The 25,144-nt window shown below is 44.3% G+C and overlaps 1 protein-coding gene across 1 annotated transcript in view; it reads right to left on the bottom strand.

Annotated features, from left to right (window-relative positions):
* The window catches only part of KAZN (kazrin, periplakin interacting protein), a 218,921-nt gene that overhangs the window by 137,296 nt on the left and 56,481 nt on the right, over window positions 1-25,144 (bottom strand). The window contains exon 2 of the mRNA XM_061479396.1: window positions 23,678-23,835. Within this exon, the coding sequence (XP_061335380.1) occupies window positions 23,678-23,835 (158 nt within the window). The remainder of the gene's footprint in view (window positions 1-23,677; window positions 23,836-25,144) is intronic.

Here is a 25,144-nt window from a genome sequence, read left to right on the forward strand (position 1 = left end):
AATGTGTGCCTGAGCGCTTTGCTGAACTGGGGCCCTACATCAGTTCAAGGCAATTGCTCTTCAATTTCTCCCTTAATTTTTTGCTGTTTTCTCCTTTCTCCAGACACTGAATGTACTAAGGAAGGGTCCTCCTGGATGCAATATATGGCTATCTAGAAGAGTTTTCACACTTTAAACTATAAAGAAACAATTTCCTGTGAATATAGCCAGTTGATTGCTACCACAAGACTTCATACACATGGTGAATAGAAAGCTCGGATAGCCTAAATCAAATGTGCTGCCTTACTTTAGTTTAACAAAATTGTCAGCACAACATTTAATAGCTTCTCATTAAGTACTGAACCTGATTTGGAATTCAGTGGTAATTCTAAACCTACCCGTTACAGAGCTTACTTTGACATTTTTCCTATGACTATTAGAGACTCACTGCCTGAAATATGTCAACTATTTAAAACTGTACAGGGCACATATAAACTCATGAAAGTGTGCAAGGAATACAATCAGACGGACAGTTGAACATGCAGAACACACTCCAAACTTGTGTCCTAGAGCTCAGGGTTTTGTAATTCCAATCTCTTGTTCTCTTTACAATAGATTTCTTTTCTCATCATGGTGCTTCATTGCCACAAGAGATTTGGGGGTATCACAGTAAAATCTGCAACCTAAGTGAACAGATTACCAAAATCCCTAGGAAGTATATAAAGTGTTGACTAAATTAAGAGGTTTAATTCCTAGGTTCATCTTTACAACTGCCCCTGCCATTTCAGTTACTGAATCTTCCTCAATCAACATGTGAAGCAAAGCAAATTTGGAAGGGGGCCTACAAGGATGCTGCAGAGGGACTCTTCATTAGGGACTGTAGTGACAGGACGAGGGGTGATGGGTTCAAACTGAAACAGGGGAGGTTCAGGTTGGAGATAAGGCAGAAGCTCTTCCCTGTGAGGGTGCTGAGGCGCTGGCACAGGGTGCCCAGAGAAGCTGTGGCTGCCCCATCCCTGGCAGTGCTCAAGGCCAGGTTGGACACAGGGGCTTGGAGCAAGCTGCTCCAGTGGAAGGGGTCCCTGCCCGTGGCTGGATGGGCTTTAAGGTGCCTTCCACCCCAAACCATTCTATGACTATGATACTGTGATTCTGTGTCAGTGTTTCTCCTGTAAGCTGAGCCTGGGACATTCAGAAAGCAGGTTGGATGTATGTTCCCCATTGCCTTGATTTTAAATCCAGACTCAGTTTTGCAGCTTAACACCCACCCCCAATGACAGTGCACTGCTATCGAAGCTAATGAAGTTAATACATTTTAAGTTAGTTTGCCCAATTATATTGTCTAATTGCATTACACATTGACAGATGAATACATGACCCCTAACATTTTAGTTTCCCACCTATAAATCTGCAGAAGAGACCCCATTCTTATTTAGTTTATTTCATTTAGATTTTAAGTTGCTCTACTGAACTGATTACTGAAAAATTACTGATTACTGAAAAATTGCTGTACTGAAAAATTAACTGTTGGTGTGCTAAAGCAAAGTTATTTTCCCTGCGCAAGTGGGAAAGAATTGGAAAAGCTTTACCACCTAACTTCTGTTCAGGAGACAAAGATAGGAATTACTTCAGTAATGAAAAGATGGAAGAGAAGGAAACATGAGGCTACAATCACTGGAAGATGAGCAGAAACCTTTAGCCAGCTCCTGCAGGAGCCAAAGCCATCAGTGGAGGATGTGTAGTAACAGTGACCCCTCTAATACCAGAAAGAAAAAGACCAAAAAGCTCGAGTTGAACAACATTCATTGAGGGATTGTAGAAGCAACGATGCTTTTAATGTGATTTCCCCTCAGAAATTCTCCCGTTATAACCGGTATTAAAGGTTCCAGAAATCCCCTGTTTCTTGCCAGACATCAGCCTTCACAACTTACCCTGCCTCAGACATTGCGCCTACAGGCTGCAACTGGCCAGCTCTTCAGAGGATCAACAATGATTTTGGGAAGTTTATATCTATTTTATCCATATTTTTAGTTTACATTACCCAGAAACGCACTTTGCTTTGATGTCCTTTTCTCTGAGGGTTACTGGACCACCAATATTGGCTTTTAGCACTAATGCTCCCCACTGCTCTTCTACGGGAAGGTGCATAGCCTGGGAGTGCCATCTCCAGCTTAACTCTACTTTATGGCCATTAAAACCACACTTAGTTTGGGGGTTTTGTTGGGGTTTCTTTTCAAAGTCCCTCTAGGTTTCTCACTTAATCTCTTCCTCCTTTTATCCTGGAATTACAAAGAACATCAGATTTCCAGTAATAAAACTCCATTCTCTACCCACCCCCTTTCCTTTCTTTATTTCAGAGATGCTGTTTGGATGGTCATTTATACAGCAAACATTCTCTTTTCTCATTGCCCATTAGTTCTCCACACACACTCACGAAAAGAAACCTCAAGTGGAGTGATCCACTGATACATCCCACTCATACAAATGACCATAGGGAAATCCTAACTGGGGGCTGCATAAGGTAGTGCAACAGGCTCCCCTGCCTGGTCCTAAGTCATTTTTGGTGAGGCCATGCCTCCTTACTGAATCCCACCAGCTTCACGGGTTTGGGAGCAGAGTAAACCCTCTGACACACTGTCAATAAGCACAACCAACCCATCCTCTCTATATCTGCTGTGGAAAAGGAACCAACAAACCTTCAACACACAGCAGAAGGGAAAGCATCTTGTTAGCACAACGCAGCGAGTACAGCAGAGTATGTCCATTTATTCGGTAACAAGCTGTTTGCTGCTCTTAGCCATCTAAGAGAAGAAAGTGAACTCGAAATTCAAGTATATCTTTTTGACTAATTATTAGAATTAAACTTTATTTTCCTAATGAGAAGTCCTATGGCCTTTTTTAATACTTGAATTAGAAGCTGAACTCTCTGTTCAGTACAGTACACCACATTTTGATCAGAGCGTAATGAATAACAGGGAATGAAGATAGAGATGATGAACACATCAAATTAGCCCTTTGATTTTTGACTGTCCCAGTACCAACAAATCCATCACCCACACTGCCAGGCTTGGATTTAATAGGAGCATATGCCGCAGGTTGCCTTGCAAAAGCGTTCAGTCCTCTCTCGTTTCTGCCTCATCTTACACTGGTGTTATATCACTGTCCTCCACACAGCTCGCCTGCGGCACAGGAATGGAGACCAGGTCCATGAAGTTCAGACTCAATTATTTCTGTATCCCTTTTCCCAAAGAACAAAGCTGCAGAGGAGGCAGTGGTTTTCACAGGTAACAAGCAATTAAGGCAGTTAATGGGAATTTGGGATATCAAACTGCATCTCCAGTCTGAAGCTTTTGGGACTGCAAGGGGCAGCCCCTAGAAGCAAACATCTCTGCTGCTGGCAGCAGACTACTGGATCTGTGAAGAGAGAGATCCACAGGGAAGACGTATTTTCATTTGGCTAAAGGAGATTGATGTTGTACTTGCTGCATCTTATCCTGTCAAATCAGGCTGTTTACAGCACTTATCAGGCAAAGCAATATACCTCCTGTGTGGAAAGGAAACTTTCCAAACAGGCCAAGAGTTACTACATACAACGTTACCCACCTGCTTTCCCTCCACCACTGCAAAGGGGAAACCAGAGAAACAGTACAGGTCTTTAGCCATCACAGAGGTACACTCCTGATGCATTTTGCGAGGTCTGGCACAATTTGCTGCTCACTGACATTTGGCCAGATGTGTCAGGTTGTTTAAGCCATTACCTTTTGCCGTTATTGTTTTAAAGCTATGAAAGATAGACCAGAGCAGCTCCTGCAATCAGGACAGTGCTGTGTCAATAACCACTCGACTCACGCCAAGGCAAACACTTGTGTGGCTGAAGGCAGTAATCTTGCTGTGCTTTACAGATGGAAGAGCAGACAGGTGGGGTTAAGCTGTTAGTCCAAGACCGCTCTGCAAGATGGTAGCAAAGCAGGAACAAAAAGTCAAAAGCACTCCCAGCTTTTGCTCTGCCCTATCAGGTGATGCATGTTTGGTCAAGCACCCTACTGAGGGGAAGGGCACTGGGGGTTGCAGTATGCAAGAGCAAGCTGGAAGGAAAAAGAAAAGAAAAAGGAACAGCAAGAAAAGCCCTTCTCAGTCCATGTGCAGCAAAAGGCAGATGCTGAGTCCCTGCCCCACTCCGCTGCAGAAAGGCTCCAGTGCTGGGTGCTCAAGGAAACCCGCAGGTAGCCTTCTTATGGATTGCACAGGGAAGGAAGGGACGTACTCCCTATTAGGGTATAATAATCCGCTTGATTGTATTATTGATTACACTGTTTCCCTGTTGTGATTACGTTATTTGCTGTTACCCATTACATTCCCTGCTTGCTGTATCACCACACACTAACAAGAGGAGCACAGTGTCATTATTAACATTCCCTCCTCTTGAAGACAAAGGATTTCCCTTTTGGTCAGCAAGTCTGTGGAGCATTCAGAGAATGAATGAGGTCACCTCCAAGGTTTTCCCCAGGTAAACCAGTCTAGCCCATAGCAGACACGGCCTCTGGGCACCAGGACAGCCACGGCCGTGATGAGCTTTCTCAGAGAGATCCAAATACTCACGACTCTAAATGGGAAGTTGCATCACAAACCCCGCTGCATGAAGCTTGTACAAGTTCCCTCTGACTTCCCACCTCATGGTGGTTGCTGCTCCAGCAGGTTTCTAAAACCCCAAATACAACCAGATCCTGCAGATACATCCTAGTCGACAAATGCAGTTTGGAGATGCAAGCAGGAAGATACTCAGGCTGATGCTGCTTTTAAACTAATGGGATTTGTAGCTCTGACAGGTCAGGGAAGAGCCAACTGCTGTGCTGGACAGCAGTCACCACATTGCCAATGCACTGCAGGGCTTCCCATATTACAGCATCAGAATAAAAATAATGCCCTAGAAAATGCTGCTTTGCAGCAGATTGCACAGCGCAGCATTTCCTAGCACGGTGCTGGAGCAGAGCCCAACTCTATAGCATTAATTATGCAAACACCAACGAGGTACATTTTGTCAGCTAAAGCAAAGAGGAATAATCAGATCAGTGTCGTTACAGCGCGAAACAGCAAAACAGATTTGGTGCAAACTACTCCATTCACTTGTGCAGTCAACCTGCACGTACATTTCCTCCAGATTTGCAAGTGCTTGAGCCAGTTTACTCAAATGTGAGAAAACGTGGAGCTCACACACAATGCCATGGCAGGCTGGGTGACAGTCCTGGAGTGGGCTTGGGTTTTGATTGACGGGTCTCAGCCGCAGAGAAGAAGTAGCCAGGCACATACATGTTCTCATCACATCTGAGAGACAAGATTAAAATAGAGCCATTTTTCTTTAACAAGGCTCTGTTAGCAGTAAATGGCAAAATACGGGTAGAAGAGACCAAATATCCACTTTCACAAGGTAATAAAATTTCTATAAAGCCATTTCTTTAGCATAGCAGCACAACTGGCTGAATAAATGCACACACAGCCTTTCCCTGCTCGAAAGCCATCAGCCCTAGACAGTGAACACGTTCAAGCACGATGGCTTTCCTGTTCTCCTGTCCCAAAGTACAAGCAAGACCAGGGTTCCAGCAAAGATAAAAGTGAAAGAAAGAGATCTTTCTTTAGCTACATCAGTTTGGAGCATTGGGGAACCTTGAAGGGAAAAGTCGTGAAGTCCTTACCTAATGGAAGACACGAGCAGAAGGCAATTCCTTATTTCTCTGGGTATTTGAGGGGTTAAGCATAGAACCATAGAATAGTTTGGGTTGGAAAGGACCTTAAGCTCATCCAGTTCCAAACCCCCTGCCATGGGCAGGGACACCTCACACTAAACCATCTCACCCAAGGCTTCGTCCAACCGTGGCTCCATGGCGTATAAATCTCACACTGAATGTCACCCAGGTTTCTGCCTTGGGCACACGTCCCCCTCATGGTACTATGGATTTAGTAGGAAACGCACATTTGGAGCCCTGTCCACTTCCATAAGCTTCATTCAGCTGCCTGAGACTGCCTTTGCTTGTCAGATTTTAATTGCTTTGTCAGAAGATAATTGCAGCTCTTTCACAGCTCTCTCTGCTCTCTGGGTTACTTCATCCCGCATCCAGCTCTCAGCTCAGTTTCTTACCTGAGTCTCAGGAACCCACAAAAGCTTTTCCAGTCAGTGCCCCAGCCTGGGATCCTTCACAAATACCTCCAGCTGCTGCCTTGTCTGGGGGGCTGTTTAAAAATGCATTGCTCAGATCTCTCCCTTTTATAAGCAGCACAAGGCTGCAATTTCTATCCTGGGATTCCCAGTTAACCTCCTTTGTCCAAGGCAGCTGAATACTGTAACACCACCAAGCGCTTCGTAATCAGCTCATGCCAGAAATCAGGCTGCCTTCTGGCTGCCCTCTTTTTTGGTGACACTTATGGAGCAAAACCCACTGATATTATCCTTGGTGGACCATAGAATCATGGAATGGTTTGGGTGGGAAAGAACCTTAAGATCACCCAGTTCCAACCCCTGCCACGGGCAGGGACCCCTTCCACTAGAGCAGCTTGCTCCAAGCCCCTGTGTCCAACCTGGCCTTGAACACTGCCAGGGATGGGGCAGCCACAACTGCTCTGGGCACCCTGTGCCAGCGCCTCAGCACCCTCACAGGGAAGAGCTTCTGCTTTATCTCCAACCTGAACTTGCCCTGCGCAAGCCTGAGCCCATTACTCCAAGAGGTTTCTTTCTAATGCAGCTTTTTACCAGCCTACTCTTCTGCTCAGGAACTTTGCTGTTTATTTCAGCTACAAACACTGTTCAGCAATCACAAAAGTTGAGGCAGCTTTTTTCAGTGCCCCCACTCTGCTCACCTTAAATAACTTGAGTGGTTACATGATGACGACGAGCCCAAGAGTCCATCTTTTTTATAAGGTCACCCAAAGCTTCAGAGGTTTGCTCTTCACTTCAGAAGTCCTGCTTTCTCCCTTGTAAGGTTGTGTCTACACAAAACAAAACCTGTCTTCACCAGAGCTCTTCATGTCTGGAACAGCAAGTGGGACCTGGGTCTTTAACATATGCCTGTTTGTAAGTAAATACTACTAAAACAAATGTTTCCACAAAAATAATGGCATCTACATATGGTAACCATTCAATCTCACATCTCTCATAAATACTATAACCATTTTGAAACTATTGACTTCAGCTTTGATCCAGTGATATGCCAGGAAACTGCTATTACTTACATTACAACCATATTTGACCACCAACCCTGCTTAGTTACAAGTGACCATGTTTTAAAAATAGCAAGAAAAAATACTATCAATACACTTGCAGCAGTTAATGAGATCTCGAGAGCTTTGCTGTCTGGGGAGAAGGCTGCCTGCTGAAGAGCATCCTTTGCAGCACCAATGTGTTTCCTTTCACACACCAGAAAGCAGCAAACCTGATGGGTGAAAGCAGCAAACCTGATGGGTGAACGCAGCACATGGTGGGAGCCAGCAGTGGAGACATTCCCAAATGTTCAGCACTGCCCCACACCTGAAACACGGCCTGAATGCCCCAAAACACACCTCAGCAAAGTTATTTTCCTCTTTCCCTTTTTATTGATCCCAAAATAATTGGAAATGGACTCTCGGGTGCTGTTCAGCCCTGGTTCAGTTTTCCATCTTTTGGAGCACACAGAGCCCTAAGCCAGCTACATGGGATCCTTCATTTCCCCAGATTTCCTCATCTCTGCCAGCATTATGCACCCTCCCTGCTCTCCTTCCCACCTCCTCCCTGCAGCAACGACCTCAAGGCTCCAAACTGTGACCCAGACAAACTAATCAGCGCTTTGTAGCTCCATGAAGGTCCCTCCATTGCTCTCCAGGACAGGCTGCTGGTGCACACTGCAAAACCTGGCCATCCAGCAGGAGATGGGCACCGTGCCCTCCCAGTGCTGGCTGGAGCTCTTGCTCCCACTACTGTGCCCATAAAGACCATTTGTTTTCCAGCCAGGAAAAGACACACAAGGATCAGACTGAGCAAGAGCTACTTCCAGACAAGAGAAAGGATTTCTATTTTAGCCTCTTCTCTGGGGCTAAGCTATAGGTTTGTTCTTAACGGCTCATTTTCCTGCATTTGAAGTAGGAATGTATGACCACAGTGCTATTATTCTGTTCAAGTCCAGAACCTGTCTGCCATTTTATTCCTTACACCCCAAAGCAATATCATACAGACGCAGTATCATACAGATGGAAGCTATTGCTGTTTCCCTATTCCTCACCATCCAAAAGACCACTCAGGACACATCAACTTCTCTTTATGGCTTCCACAATGAACACGCGTAATTGCTGAGCTCTGAAAATTCAGGTTTTATTGACTTTTAACACTGCCTTATGGGTCCTCTGGCCACTGAGAAACAAGCTCCCACTGAGTCTTACCTCTCTTTATCCTCTGCCCCTGTAATTAAGATAACTTTGTGGCCAAAGCCCCTGCTGTATATAAAGCACCTGCATTTCATCTGATAGGAAGCAGCAGATTCCTAGCTGGAATGCAAGCACCTGCCTCTTGAAGCTCAGTAATCCCACTAATTGGCTCCTCCTCTCCATTTTGCCTCTAAATACATATTCTGGAGGGTGAAAAGAAGTGCTGCCACCTGCTACCACTTTTTTGTTTTGCAAGATTCCCAGTGGATTAACTTCCATGTATTTATCCTGGGCAGAGAAGCTGTTCCCCCTCCAGGTTTATTCTCCACAAGTGTCATGTAATGGGTTTCCACCCTTGCAGGAGGGACATATGTGGGTCCCAGAGCTGCTTCCTGAATGGACCTGCAGCTGCTGGCACATTTGGAATTTGAGGAGCCTTTAATTCTCCCCCTTTCATTGTATCAGCTAAAGCCTGCCTCTGAGCATGTAATACATTATGTTAGTAGGCTGCCACGAGAGATCTCTTGGAAATGTAATTTAATTCATGAGCTGCCATAGGTGTATGCTGTTTATATTATAACTTACTGCTTTCATGATACTGGACTGGTCCGCAGCCTTTGGGAATCGATCTTCTGTTTGCTTTCCATGCTGCCTGCAGTCCCCAGGAGCATTTGTGTTACTCATTATGCAAACAGAAAGTGTATAAGCAGATTCTTTAGAAATCTCCAGCACCTCCTGGAAGCTTTGCAATGGGAAGGTACAGACTCATCACAGGCGTCCATGGGACAAGAAGAATAGAAAATAGACCTCAACTGCAAAATGTTTAGTTTTAAATAACATTTGCAAGGGACCTGGTGTCCCTTCAGCATTGCTAAGGTCATGCATTGTGTTATCCAGGTGAAATACAGCTTTCAACTTAGTTTCTTAATGACAAATGCTAATGACAAGAGAGGTATTGATAATTCTACACCAGAATGCTCACTGCTGCTGTCTATTGGCACTGCCACTCCTCACTGTTTTGAGCAATTGCTTTTGGTTGAATTTAGATACTGCTTTCTCACTTGTAGACAGAATGCAGATAACGTTTCAGCAGAGAAGTGAGTTTCAAGGCAAAACACAGAACTTAAGAGCCACTAGCATAAGCATTTTGACGGTTTCTTGGGCTTCTGCCTGTTCAGCTTTGCCTTATTTGGGGCTCAGCCACCAGCAAACTGCTGAATAAGGTGTCTACCAACGTCCTCCTCGGCAGGACGCTGTATGGGCTAGCGTGACCTGAGCAGGGGGAGGACGGTAGCAATGACACATTGTACCGCCAAAAGACAAAGAAACTCTCCTAAATAGAAATGGATTTAGGCACGAGATAGAAATCTCAATTATGCACAAGACAGAAATTCCTCAGACATGTCAGTGGCTCAGGCTCCTGAAGCTGACCCAGAAAATGTGGTTGGGCACCCACAGAGCAGTACCGCTTCTCCACTCCTGCATATCTTATCCAAATCTTTACTTCCCTCCCTGCCTCCAGGAGAATACCAAAAGCTTTTCAATACATACCTCTCGCTGCTAAAAGCATCCCTTCATGCACACTTCAGAGCATCACATCTGTGAATCTGCTGTAGGTACAACCTTACTTAAAAAGAAAAAATAAATCCATTTTAGAAGTAATCAGCATTGGCTCAAACCTGTTTGCCCTCTAGAATGGGCTTCCTACTGCCTTCCAACCACTAAGCACCCCACGCTAGTCTGTCATCTCTTTGCCACAACCTTCATCTAACTTCAGCTTTCATACACAGGAGTGAGTTATTTTGATTAACAATGATTGCTTCTTTGTCACACCGATAAATCAACTCAAATCAGAAACTTACACCTTGTGAGATTTAGAGGAGTTGCTGCCAAGTATTATTGTAAGGTCTTTATTTATTTATCCAATGTGTGCTCTACTCTCAAATGTGCCACACTGAAATCCCTTCCACTATCAATTCCCTTCTGCCTTCTGCAAACATTGCATTTCTCTCTGTTTTCCATGGAGCTGCTCCATTAACACAGCTGTAAGACTGGTTTGTTTTCTTGTTTGTGCGGAGTCATCAGTGATCATATGTGCAATGTAAGCACAGCAGGAAGATTCAGCTCGGCTGATAATTCTGGCTTTGACAGGAAGGGTTGTGTTAACAACAGCTTGCCAGGCTTGGGAAGAGGGCTTGGAACTGAAGTTGCCGGCAGAGGGGAACCTCAATCCATCCCACTCCTACCAGTTTGATGCCAGTGCCAGCTACAGTACCCGCTACCAAAGTATACTTGTCTTTTACTGCTCGAGACAGTAACCTGTGACAGTTTTCTGCCCGTGTTTTGGGTAGTAACAGCCTCATCCTCCTCTCAAGTCCATACAGAAGATAATGAAGTGTTTGGGTACTTTGGCAAGGAACCATCCGGGGGTACTGGCCATGGTGGAACCATCCAGGGATACTGGATCATGGCCATGCTTTGGCTGCAAGGACTATGATTAATGACTGCAATGAGCAACTTGGAAGCACCCCCTTTATTTCCAAGTTTACACCAAGAATTTGGCTTCTTTTGCTGCAGCAACTTTAACAGCATATCAGTGTGGTAGCGAAGGAACAACCCCCACCCCCCCCAAACCAGTGACAGTAAATGCCTACGGATCAACACTTCTGTTGACCTAGAACCCCTTCATCAAGTCAGAGACTGAACAGAAGTTAGCAATAGCATTTGCCAGATAGATTGTCTTTTCCCTTCTGGGATTAACCAGGAAAGGGCTCTGACGAACCCCGTGTGAGCACCTATTGCTGGAAGAGCCTCTGGTTCCCCTCACCCCAGCAGTGTCACAGAAAGTGACAGCTGTGGAAGCAGCAAATGGCCAATGGAGAAGTTATAATTACACGTTCACTGATATGAGTTAGAGCATTGCTGCCACAGCTTTTTAACAGAAGCTCAAGTGCATTATTCATGGGGCTTTTTAAAGTCTGTAATCATGGGAACTGCTTCCTCTACATTTTTAACCACATGGGAAGGATCTCTGAGTACCACTTCAGCTCCCATTTCAGACCAGATGCCATTTGTGTAAATGCAACTGTGTGCTGAAGGAGTTACATTGTGAAAATTCAAAGGAGCTGAGTTTTGAAAAGTTGGCCCAATCTGGCCAACATTGGAAGGATCTAACCTGAAATCAGTACTTCAGAATGACTCTGAAGTAGTTTGCTTTGGAATAACAGCCCTTACCAAAGATGCTGTGGCTGACATATCTGCCCTGGGAAACATCCGTCTTCTTCAAAAGATCCCTTTTCAGCTCCCTGCCAGCAGCTCGAAGCTGTTGAAAAGGCAGGGATGGGGCACGGTGGACACGGATAGCTCTGTGGCGGCGATGTCCTTGCAGCACTAGATGTGCATGAACGATCTCCTGCCCCCATCTTAGCAACAACTCAAAAGGGAGATGTCTTTGATGCCCCTGGTTCGAGGGATCTGCCATGTCACAGGTCACTCCTCAGGACTGCATGGGCAGAGGATCACACCACCGGATTACACTGGCAAAAGAGTGCAAAAGCACCTTGCTGCTTCCTGGCCCCCTTGCAGGCAGCTGTTTGGAGTGTGGGGATGAGGATAACAGGGGCTTGCCATGGGAAAGAAGACTGCAAGTGGTGAAAGAAGCACCTCTTAGGAGTTTCTGCCCATAGTATCCCATAAGCTCAACAACCAAGGGCACAGGGGAAGAAGTTTTCAGCAAAGCAAAACCGATGCTGAGACCAGCATCTGCACTTAGAGCTGAGCAGTCATTGATATGAATTTCATGCTTTCTTCTAACTGGCATCTAGTGAAAACTGAAGCCACTGTATTCTGCAAAAGCAATGCCAGACACAAATACCGTGTTCATGTAGAATCTTGGTGGCATGTGCCAGTAAAAGACAAGCATCAGCCACAGATATTGCTTAAGGATATCTTAATGTTGTGTTCACTGTGCATTCTGCAGCCTAATTACACTGCCTTCATTATTAATAATGTACAAACCGAGTAATAATGGATTGAGACAGTTTTCATGATTTTATTTTAGGTCTTTCACAATGTAAGTCAAAACCAGATGGAAAAAAAAGGCAAACAAAAAATGCTGAGACGTGAAGAGATCATTACAAACACCAAAATGAGAGATTAAGTCTTTCAGAAAAACAGACATTCCTCTTGCTACCATTATGCCAAAAATAATGGAGACTGACATCATTTGGAAGGGAAATGGAAACAATTGGGGAATATTAATTGGGGCACACATTATGCAGTGATTTGGAATTCTTCTATGCAGAAAGACAGAGAGGAAAGAAGTTGCTATATTCTCTCAGCCTCTGGCAGTCTGTAGCCAGAAAGGGAAGGTCATGCTTGAAAGAGGAGGCAAAGCTCCCCTGCAGTCAGCTGAAGCGTGTTTTCAGCCCTCCTGCTTTTGGGGGATGCATTGTGCATTCACAGCTCTTTCTCTTTCTTTCTTTTTCTCTTTTTCTTTCTCTTTCTCTTTCTTTTTCTTTCAAGCTAAAAAATTAGGCTATCTTGACTTTCCCCAGGATACCTACCCCTTGTGTTCACAACGCCCCCTTTTCCAATGTACCTGTTAACCCAGCTGCTAGAATATTATAAAACATATCATCAGAGCCCCAGAAAAACGTTTTTTTTTTAAATCATTGCAGAAAAAATAGTTAAATATTGGAAAGCTATTTTGAAAGAAAACCCAACTTTTTTTGTTTTCACGCAGTACATCTATCCCCTTTCCCTACAGCCATTTGTCTGGAGATTTCTCATGCACAACTAAGCTTTAACCACTAATTCACAGGCAGTGTGAAAAGTCTTATTTTAGGAAGAAACAAGGAAGATGGCCAGTGGGCTTGAGGAAATCACAACCCACGTGTATGGACCTATATTAAGGAAAGAGCAGCAAGAAATCCTACCAACTGCTCCACATGGCTCCCTTTGCTCCTCAAAACCCTCCCTTGCAGACCGCTGCATACCAAATGGGAGGTGCAAGAGATGCAGTGATGCTATCAGAAAGCACTGCATCGCAATGAAGTGATTCAGCACTCTGACTGAGTGCTAAACTACTCCTTAGTTTACCTTGCTTCATCACTTTGTGGTTGTGCTTGCAAAAGCACCTTCAGCCACTGGAAGATGTTGCACACGCTCTCAAGCCAAGAGGGACCATATTTCAGATGTCTTGCTACAGATCTCTTTTATAGGGGTTATTTAAATGCTTATGATATAGGAGGGAAACTTCAGAGGAATTAGGCTCCTAAACACCTCAGACTGATCTGCCCTGGGAAGTTGGTGTGTGCCAGGATGGAGCAATCCAGCTCCTCTTCAACATCTCCCCCATGTGGCACCAGTAATGTTCACAGTGCTTCGTGCAATGCAATTCATAGTTGGCAGTAAATAAGAGGGGATGCCAGGGTTGCTGATAGAGGCAACACTTGGCTCTAAATTCAAACTTTACTGGCTACCAGCTTTCTTATGCATTAACTTGGTTTAAATTCGTGTGGTCCTTTCTCCTGGCTCCATCCCACATGTCATTTCAGGGTTTGGTGCTTTCCCCTTCCATAGAAATAATGTTGATATGTTTGAAGGATCAGCTAATTTCTTTACATGAGCACTTTATTTACTTGGGATACAGATTCAGAGCATGTACACATTTAGGAGAGGAAGTGTGGCATGCTTGAAATCTAATAAAAGTTGCAGTTGGGTGACCGAGCAGCAAATGATTGGTTTTTCCAGCCTCCACAAGCTAAAGTGGAGGTTAAGCACGAGCAGCAGGTCAAAAACTGTCAGCACTGCAACAAGATAGTTAAATTAAAGTCAAATATCAGAAGAAAAAAGTCATGGTTTCCTTATAATGAACATTTTCGTGTAACACTGAACTCGGAGAGTGGCTAATTCCATTTATGTTAATATTAAACTAGCTTTAATCACTAAGCAACTGAGCTACCACCAGAACTCAGGTTATCTAGCAGTTATCCCGCCGATAACTTTGGGGCTGAATTCTGACACTGCCCCATTAAAATCCATGGGGGGTTTCCCAAGAGTCCCATGACAGGAGAGTCAAAGATACAAAACCCGACATGTGATTACATGGTAATTGGTCCCAGTCCCATTGATGGTTCCAGTCCCACTCAAAGCCTTTTAATTCATGGAAAGCTTGGGCAGAAATGATAGCACCAATTATTGCTAAGAGGTACCAAGGTGCATTACTTGATATTTATTATTAACAGCATCTTTTAAAGCAATTTTCATCCTAAGGATCTCAAAGCTTTTTTCACATTAATGAACGAAGAGCCTCACACCATCACTGTGAAGTAGGCAAATGCTATTCCCAACTCACAGACAAATGAGGAAGATCGGAATTAAATTACATCATTAAATTCACACAACAGATACAAGACCTGTTTTCCAACAGGAACAGCAGATCTGCAGTGATGAAGGGATTTTGCAACCAGTGAATCCATCTCCTTGCTCAGGAAATCTGAGTCCAGAGAAAATCTACTGTTTGTCAAAGCTCTGTGCAAATGGAATCAGACAGAGCGTGTTTAACATGGATGCTTCCACTAGCAAGCAGCTTAGCCTATAGCCTAGAAGGAGTTAAAGCCTAAAGGAGTGCAACATCTGGACAAGATCTGCTGCCAGGGTTAACTCACATGGCTGTTTGGAATAGTTTTGCCTCTTTTAGCAGGAATAGCAGACCCAGGATGCTCTTTGGAAAACCAGCTCTTCCGTTTAAATTTGCTTTCAAAACCAAGACAGATTTTGCTTTGCCAAACAAGTTCCCTACCCAGCATCTGAGGGATGGATGCAAAGAAATCAGTTAATTTTTAACAAGCAAGCGCTTACAGCAAGTGTCGAGAGATGGGGGAAGAACACAGAGGCTGCTCTATCTCACAGAGCCATTCAGTAGTCAGTAGTTCTATCAAGACAAAATAAAAATGTAAAGCCTGGCTGGCTCTTGGGCTTCTTGGTGGCTTATTACAGTGACACAGTACTGATGCAGTTTGCTTTGGGGGCTCTGGGGGGGGGGGTGTGTGTTCTTTTGCTTATTTGTTAACTAGAAATGGAGCAAGAAACTCTCCAGGCAGAAGAAAACATATTGAGCCCTTGAAGACTCAGGAAAAAGTGTTTTATTCCCTCCATGTCCTTCATGTCTGCTTACCGAGCGCAGAGCGAAGCTGACTGGGATTTTGTGTTTCATTTGTTGGCTGCACAACTGGGGTTTTCTTTTCTTATTAAGTGAAACTCTGCATTGCTGATAAAGTGCTGTGATAGCAGATACACTCTCAGCTCCCCTAATTGCTGCTTCTACATTTAGGAAGATCCTTATCGTTTATCTCTCATGACTCATTAATGCTTGCAGAGCTTTTACACACACACACACACACACACACACACACACACCCCCATCATGAATATACATCACAGATTAAGTGACACAAAATTGTCATCATCCTCTTTGGCATTCTACAGGACTCTGCATTTGAAGCACTCTGTCCCGGACCCCCTGCTCAGAGGTGTGAGGGCATTTTGTGGTTGAAGGTAGCAGATAAATTGGAATTGTCTGGGTATCTACTGGGTATCTACTATCTCCCTGCAGAGATCTCAGCTTCTTTATACATTTTCTCTTTTACTCAGCCTCGGCTCCCCTCTGACTCAAAGAAAGGTGTCTATCTTGTTTTCTCAACTGCTATATCCTTTAATATATTTACAGGTATGTGTATTTCTCTCTCTCTGAAGCCCACTGCTGACATGCTGCTATATAACATCCGACTTCAACCTCTCCACTGGCATGACCATTCTCTCTTGCTGACCTCCACACAGTAATGAAAACATAAAAGTCAATACTAATTTATAAGCAATTATATGAATAATAGACCTGTTGAGAGTCTCACTCCTGCACCCTTTACACATGAGGTTATGGTCTCCTCTTTGTGCAAGTGTCCGGGGTTTTTTTAAGTCTACTCTTGCACGGCTGCAAATAATGAAACATTTCTGAGCTTTCAACCACAATATCAAACCTAACTCAGAATAATGAGGATTTTTCAGTACAGCATTTTCCTTTGGTACTTTTTAGTACCAAAGGAAAGCAAAACAAAACATGAAAGAGGGAGAATAAAATCAACCAAACCAATGTCGCAGCGCTGAAGCATCTTGTACCCAGTGCATTACCATCAGCTCCAATCTTACAGGGCTTGGGTGGTAGTAAATGTAATGTTGCTTTTCAGTACCATTACTTAGTGTCATGAATATTTTGTTGCAGCGACAGTAGGCAAGAGAATCCATCATTTGCATGGTCCCAGGCTTGCCCCCGCTGTGACAGAGTTTTCTATCCCCTCCTAACTTCTGCTTCATTTCCAGAATCAGATCATTTAAGCTGACCTTCCCCTTCATCCCAGTGCTCAGCCCTGCAATACAATGACTGTCTCCTCCCTGCCTTGGAAATCGCTTTTTTCCACTGCCCCCCAGCACAGCTCTGCAGCAACAGAGCAAAGCACATCGAGAACTGCAACACACGCTGCACACACAGGCAAGGAGCAAATTGAGACACAGCACCACAGCAGAGGGATGGCAGGAACCTCAGCCACAACAAGCATCCGCTCGTGAGGAACCAGCTGAACTGTGATTCTCTTAGTGATGCAGTTATGTTTTGTGCAGATAAGGATTTGACACATTCAAGACATCTCTTTCTTCCCAGTGCCAGGGGAGGATGGGATCAGAGTCTGGCCAGGGTACAGCAGTAGCTACATGACCACAGTGACCCTCAGATGACAACCCTGCTAAGCAGTGACACTGAAAATGTACAGTAACAACCATCCTTACCCAGCACCAAAGGCTCAACACACGTATCGGTGTCAGACAGATGAAAACCTGGGCCAAATCTCCTCCTGTGCTAGCTAAAAGCCAAGAGCATATAGCATTCAAGAGGATCACAGCTCCTACCAAGCCCCACCATTTGTGGGTGACTCTTGATGCACAGAGCTGTGCTGGTAAAGACTGCAGCAGGAATGTTACAGCACACCTATTTTAAGGGTATCTTTGATCTCCCCTCATTATACAGCACATCATTCTCCAAAGACATTGAACTAATAGAGACAGTCCACAAATCTATTTTTTACTCTCCCTGAGCATGAAGAGAGGCAGTGGTTTGTCAGCTACACGTTTAGGTACAGGCACGGCAAATAGGGCTCACATCACATATGATAATGATGTCATTAGGCACAACATGGTCCTTGATGAAGCTCGCTAGGCTGTGTTTTAACTTCCTATCCTTCAACAAGAGCAAGAGTCTTTTCAGCTCCCTTTCAGACTAGACCTAGCGGGATCATAAGAAACTTGGAAGTGGCTAACAAGATTTCTTCTTAGGGGAATGGGATGGCAAGATTAATGTAAAAAAAATACAATATGAGGAGCAGCAGGTTTGGTTTTCAGGCTTTCCCATAAATACATCCCAATTTTAACTGAAGGTTTTTTCCAAGGCAAACCAGCTTACAAAATGTGAACGCTGACATACATGACTGCCAACTGACAATTGCATTTTGGTAATATTCCATAACAAAGAATTAGCATCATACCTATTTCTGCAGCTTCTAAAACACATCAGTGTGGTAAGGATGCTTTCAGAACTCGACTAATGCAAGTTTATCGGAACAAAGAACAAATCCTCCCTTCCCTTTTCTGCCTGTTGGTGTTAATATGACCCACTCGTGTGAAAATAAAGGTCCTGGGGTTTTGCTCCTGAAGTGTGGTCTGCTAAAAATCAGAGGAGCAGATGGCGGTAAGTGTTTAACTAGCACGCAAAATGTTGCAACAACATGTCTGGGTTTGTACAGCAAACCTCCACAGAAAATAGGAATTCTCTTTAAAGGTCAGTTGATGAAATAGCACTGTACTGCTATTAGTTCTGCAGCTGTTATCACAGCCCTCTCAGCAGTAGCTGCCTTGGAAAGACAAGAGACAACATTGCAGAAAAATAGTATGGAAAACAGCTCAAGAAATACGTGTTTTTTTTTAAGTGAGAAAAGGAATGGAGACTCCTCAGGACAAAAAAGACAAGGAGAGGGTCCAGCCGAGGCCACAGGGATGCTCAGAACTCTGGAGCATCTCTCTCATGAGGAGAGATTGCAGGAGCTGGGCCTGGTTAGTGCAGAGAAGAGCAGCCTGAGAGGGGATCTCATCAATGCACATCAATAGCTCAAAGGTGGGCGCCAGCAGGATGGTGCCAGACTCTTTCCAGTGGTGCCCAGTGACAGGATGAGGAGCAATGGCCACAAACTAAACCACAGCAAGTTTCACCTCAACGTGAGCAAGAATATCTTTCCATTGGGGGTGGCAGAGCCCTGGCACAGGCTGCCTAGGGCATTCCTCCTTCTCTGGAACCATCCCAAACTCGCCTGGATACGTTCCTGTGTGCCCTGCTCTGGGTGGTCCTGCAATACCTACAGACCTGCCTTGGTAGACACCTGCTAAAGGTTTGTCCCACTAGTTAATGAAAGCTGCAGCCATTTTATCCACAGCAAAGTGCTGGAACACTTAAGGAAAAGCAAACAAAACTTCTAAATGTAAATGAGAGATCTTTCCCCTCTGATTCTGGGGCAATGTCCATACTGTTTTGTTCACAACTTATGCTACAAGTACCACTACATTTATTTTCTGTCTTTGCTTTAGAAAGAAATTACCCCCTTGATGGAGAAGTGGTTGAATATCTACATCCTCATGCTCTCATACCTAGTCAACAACTGAAATCCAGCTAAAGCCAGGTGCCCTAGAAGGTTACTAAGCTAATCTTGCTCTTAAGTCATAATTTTTGGTATGATTACTTCTGAAAGGTCGAGTCCAAACCAAAAGATTGTCTCTGTGTCTATATAACTTCCATAACAAGACCTAAGAGGGCCCAGACAACAATCACACCACTGTTAGGAAAGGAACTGAATGAAAAGATAGTGTTTCTCCCAAAGAACTTAAAATCCATTTGAAGTCAGTTAAACACTTTATGGAAGCAATTAAATGTATGCACTTCCTGCAAGCTTGCCTTTTAAGGTCAGGCATCCAGAAAAATTACATGTGTTCTCCCATATAACAGAGAACATTACCCTGCGTCTAAGGCCGATGCTGGTGCCTGGATGGACCTTTTCAATTCATTAGGCAAATTGCTTGGACAAACTGCTACATTAGAGCTGCTGCATATGACTCAGCCCTTAGAATGTGATGTTCCTCCTGCTCCGTGCCAGCTAAGTCTCTCACAATAGCAATTAGAAACAGAAAGTCAAGTAAAAGAAAACAAACCAAGAAGTAATTTAGGCAAAGCTGAGGGCAGATTTACAGTCTGAAGGTGTAATGGATTCACCTCACGTGTGTCTCAGAAGCAATAAATCCTGCTTAGTGAAACGTCTGAGAAAAAAGCACTGCTGGCTATAAAACTCCACCTCTGAGGATTATAAAACAACATGCACAGAGCAAACATCCTTTCTGAGGATAATAGGACTGTCAGAAATGATTGACAACAATGACAATCTATCATAGGCTGCCGTAGCCCTGCAGCAGCATCTTGCACGGGGCTGTCTGGCAGAAGTGAATTGTTTATTCATTCCTATACCATGTGGAGGATGGAACATGTCATAGAATAAGTGCACCTTTTCTTTCCATCTGCTTTTATGCACCCACATTATCTAAGTACACCTTTTAGTTCATATAACACCGTCTCAATTTTCCCCTCGGATTTCTCCCCCCTTTCAGCGCCGCTATGCAGATGATGACTTGCTAAGCACTGCTTAGAGGAAGGTGATGCCTTTCTACCTCCAGCCTGACATCAGGGAGCTGCTGCAAACCTGAAACAAGTATGAGAAAGGAGCAAGGTGGCTGCAGAGCTCCTACCCTCACTCAGAGGGAGGGTGATGCTCCCTTTCCAGAGCTCTGCCAGCCCAGCAGCAAGCGTGCAGCTCAGTGAGCAGTCCCTCCAGTGGGGTATTTTCATGATGAGGAAATCCTATCCGGGGTGCTTAATGGATGGAGACCACCAGGGGCAAGAGATCCCCGCAGATTGTAATGACTTTCATTAAATCACTGTCTTCCCTGGGCAGAATCTGAGCTGACAGCCTATTGCTGAGAGACTCCACAGAGCTTATTACCTAGCCCCGCATGCAGTTTAATACTGCTGACGGGGCTGACATAGCAGCAGTGGCCTCTCTGCCAGCTCCCAGCACCATGCTCACACTCATCCTGCCAGTGCTACTTCAGTTGACATTGATGACATTTATGGAGGCAGGAAGAGCGCAAAATATGCAAGGGAATGCCCCATTTCTCAGGGAGAAAGCCCTATCATGTATGGGAGGTGAGATGATTTTTTCCCCCCATTTTATCTGTTTCTCTATCCCATGTTTACCAATAAGTGACATCCAACATGGCAGATTTCTCCTATAAAGCCGTAGTCACTACCACCACAGGTGCTTGTACACCACTACTGCAAAAACTGAGGCATGAAAATCAGTAAAAACTAGAGTAAATTGGCAAAACAGATGGGCAAAGAGGTTCATCCAAGAAGCCGAGGAGGGAGAAATAAATATGGCCTAATGAAGGGACTGAACTGACTCGCAGGAGCATAGAGTTCACATTCAGACTATGAGAAAATACAGCTGTGAAACCCTGAACAACCCCTCCAGTGCTTCTGTTGCTCTTCTCCATGATGACAAGCATCCTTGTTATTCCACCCTCTCAGTGCAGCTTCACAGGCAGATGCACACGGTCCCCAGCACAGCCTGGTCCAAAAATGCTCACAGCATTTTCCATAGTGGAAAACTATGTTTGACTGATTTCATGATTTATCTCAAGCCAGAAAAAATGGTTCAAGATCAAAGTTAGATCCATGGTAGATCTTCTGGCCTACTGGTGCCCAGGCAGGGTTATTAAACCTCGTGTAATTTCTTTCCACATCACAAAGACAGCAAACATGAGACATCATCCCCACTGGCTGTGTTTTCAAAGCAGATTCATAGTGTCAGAGAAGTGAGAATGGCCATTAACTGTCCTCTTTGCTCCATCACTTCTAGTGGGTTAGCAGTCCAGCTAATTCCTACCCAAAACTTCAAGCTGGATGTTCTCTCCTCAGATTATTTACCAGCCAAAATCAGGTCCACACCAAGAGAGGAGAAAAGGGACTAAAAGGTTCGAGCAATGGATTTCAGCTTATCTTTGCACAGAGCCTTGCACAATCAGTCTTGGTTAGAGCTGCAGGGCTCCATCTTCCCATAAAAAACACTAGCTGGGAAGAAATGAGATCAGGTCAGGAAAGGGAAATAATTGCATTGGTGATGTTTTTTCCTCCTGTGTAATTAGAGCCACAGGGCACTCTGCAGTCAGGGTTGGTAAGTACTTTATATGCACACGCTGGTGGTGATATTCCTGTTTAGGTAGCTTGCTGCCAGCCACATGTTTCCTCATGTTATTGGGTTTTTTGTACTTGATGCTGTCACTTGTTTAGTTCCATCCTTTTACTCACCACTACCACTTCTCATCCTGTCATCCCTCCAACCTGGAACTCTCAGGCAGAAAACAGTCCTGTCCTTTCTGGGAAGCGATCCAGGATCCCCGCACATCAGGAGGATGCAGGAGCACTTGACATTTCCCCATTGTTAATAGCATTTCCTTAATCAGTCACTCTATCACAGGCACTTAACATGTATTCAGGACAACTGATAAGTAACAGAGCAATTCTCGAGAGCTAAAAAAGGATTCCTGCACAAGGAGATTATCTATAGGTGCCTTTTTGCCCCATATTTATTCTAATCTGCAAGATGCAGATGCCTGTAAGCACCTGCCTACTCTCCTGCCTGACTCCCCAGTGTATTCCCACCTCCAACACAGGCTATGGGAGCAAATCCAAATGCACAATCTAACCCTTTGTGCTCTCTGTGACATTTCAGCAGTATTCTGTCCATTGGTTCGGGGTAAATGGAGGTGACTTGTCTCAAGACACACCACAGGGACATAAACACCATACTCATAGAAATGAAATCCTGAGCACAGTTGTAATGATTCACTCACTGTGCATTCCACAGCCTCCAAAGCCTGGATTGACTCCCCGTGCAAATATATCCAACATTAAAACACATATGCCACTAATAGCAGGGATCCCCAGGCCACTTCTTGCATGCACCAAGATCTCTACCAGCCAAAGTAATTAGAGTCAAAGGCTTTGAAAGTGAGAGAAACAGGTAAGAGAACCACCAGACTCCACATGGGAGGATATGGGAGTAAAACACAAAAATACATAGTTTTCTCTGCTTGCATCCTCCATTTGGACACTTGTAAAGTGCTGGCAACAAGTGACAGGAACCTGGGCTCTGGGGACACATTGGTTAAAGGAGTAATTGCAGTAACACTACCTGCACCGCCATGTGCTGGTACTTGCAATGGCAAGCCAGGGTTAGCACAGGATAGCAATCAGGAAAACCCTGAAGATTATTATTTTGCTAACCTTTATAGGAATAATTTCCTCTCTTCTATGTCCTTGTTACATGCCTATCAAGAGGCAATGAGCACAAACTGCAATATGGGAAATCCCAGTAAGATGTTCACAAGACCAAAAGTCCCCCATGAGAGTGGTCTGAGCGTGGGGGCCAGACTGTGTGATCCCAGCCCTGGAGAGCTCAGGACAGTCTCAGACCTGCTTTGTGAGGGTTTAGGGCCTACCAGAGGAGAAGGGGAAGGAGGACACCCTGTTTCCAAAACAGCCCTCCACTATGGGCTGCCATTTTCCATCCAGGCTTTACAAATAAAGACCAAAAGGTCTTTTTTATAGGATGAAGGAAGCACACTAGAATGCAGGAAACCTACAGAGATTTTATGTCAAAGCAGCAGAGGCACAAAGAAACATCTGCACACGGCTTCATGACTTCTAACTGGAGTTTCAGAGCATGGCTAAACCAACAGCTCAGTTATGTGTCTGGCACTTCTAAAACTGGCATTCAGCACAGATGCTCAGGGGCAAAATGACTTTCTTTTCTAGGGCTGATGCTGGATTCCCATCAATGGGTATTGGTTCATTTTTCTCCTGAAACATCAGAGCAGTTCTCAACCCTAAATGTGAGATCCAGGCCCATCACAAGCAACATGCTCCAATCACTGAGAGGCCTTTCACACAGCTGCAGATTTCAGGAGCCAAAGACAGTTTTAAACAAGAGTCAGGGACTAATGTTTTCCACTGGTAAAACTGTCCATGAAAATGATGGACTGCCTCTGGGTCTATGTAATGTGCCTTCCTTGTGTCCTAACAAATGGGAGTTTATTGATTTCTTACCTGTGCATCCATAAGAAGGTGCCTCATCAACATCATGGCATTTTTGAGGGATTCCTTCTCGCTGGGCAAAAAGGCATCTTCATCTTCATCCAGTGTTTTTGACTTGTTGACGATGAAATGGGAGATCTGGTCATTCAAGGAATGAAGCGACTCCACAGCTGCGGAGACAGAGAGGGAAAGCAAAAAGGGAATGAAACTGTGCTGGAAGGAGCTGACACCATTTCTCAGTTTGAGAATCCATACAATCTGCTTTTGAAAGGTGTAGCTGGAAATGGTGCCCGTGACCTCCCTTTCCCTCTCTGCTGAGAATGCCATCAAAGGCACGGTAAAGACTAGTGACTACCATGAAGTCAAATACTGATGGAGAACTGCAGCAACAGCAACAAGGTGATATAGCCTAAACTAATAGAGTTACTATAGAGTTAACTATAGAGTTAACACTAAGTGAACACTACAGTGTTAATTTTTGGTTACTTCCAGATACCAAGCAGACTCAATTAGAACCCAAGCACTCAGTCTCACTGCTCCCCCAGCCAAGCCACATCCAGTCAGTTTTCCCTATGTGATACGGTTTTGCATCACCAAAATTGTATTTTCAATAGTAAATGCATGCTTCAGCAGGCATGAGGGTTATGAAAGCACTGAGTTATTGCTCTAAGGATCAATAATTATAAATAACCAATAGGTATATGTGCATCTAAAGTTAACTCTAAGATTTAAGCTCATATCCAAGCAGTAGCTAAGGGAATATATGGATGGGAACAAGATGCACTGAAAATTTCTGAAACAGAATAGTTGGTTACAAAGAATGCTTTTCATAAGTTTGTCCCATATTAGCATTCATAAAAGTCAGTTGAAACTAAAGATCGTTTCTGTGAAGAAGCAACCCATAAGCCTTGTCTCCTAGGATATGGCAGCTGTAGTGTATAGCTGTGAAGAAATAAATTGCCAAATAACAGCTCATTGCTAGAGTTAAAGTAAGAAAAAGAAGTCTCCTGGCTCCCAGCTCAGAAACCTGCTCCCTACAGTGTGCTGGAACCCAGAACTTGAGACTACATGAAGGCAGAAGCCAGGAAAATTGGCTTTTTATTACCTAGGGTATGCAGAGCGCAAGACAAACAACTAAAATACTGGTCATTTACTTTATTCACAATTATAGGTAATTGAAACACTGTTAGTCTTTTAAATTCTCCTTCACAGGGTCAAGCCCCAGGTATGATACATGGATTCTGCTCCCAATCATGCATAGCAGAAATCACCAGCTCCACGGCTCATGGAGTCCTCCAGCAATTCCACACACTTTATGATGCTGCAGTTTACACAGGCTGTAATAGCAAGACTAATGGCAAAATATGTTTCTTCTGCTCAATGAAAAGCTTTGCTTTGCTACAGATCTGAAAGCTCTACCATGCAATTTGCTTTTATCCTATCCCAAGGCTGGAGTTCTCGTTTTACTGTAGGCTCATT

The sequence above is a fragment of the Pezoporus flaviventris genome, unplaced genomic scaffold, assembly GCF_033815535.1.
Source record: "Pezoporus flaviventris isolate CSIRO_AGI_PZ_B2104156 unplaced genomic scaffold, CSIRO_AGI_Pfla_v1 ptg000148l, whole genome shotgun sequence".
Taxonomy (NCBI): Eukaryota; Metazoa; Chordata; class Aves; order Psittaciformes; family Psittacidae; genus Pezoporus; species Pezoporus flaviventris.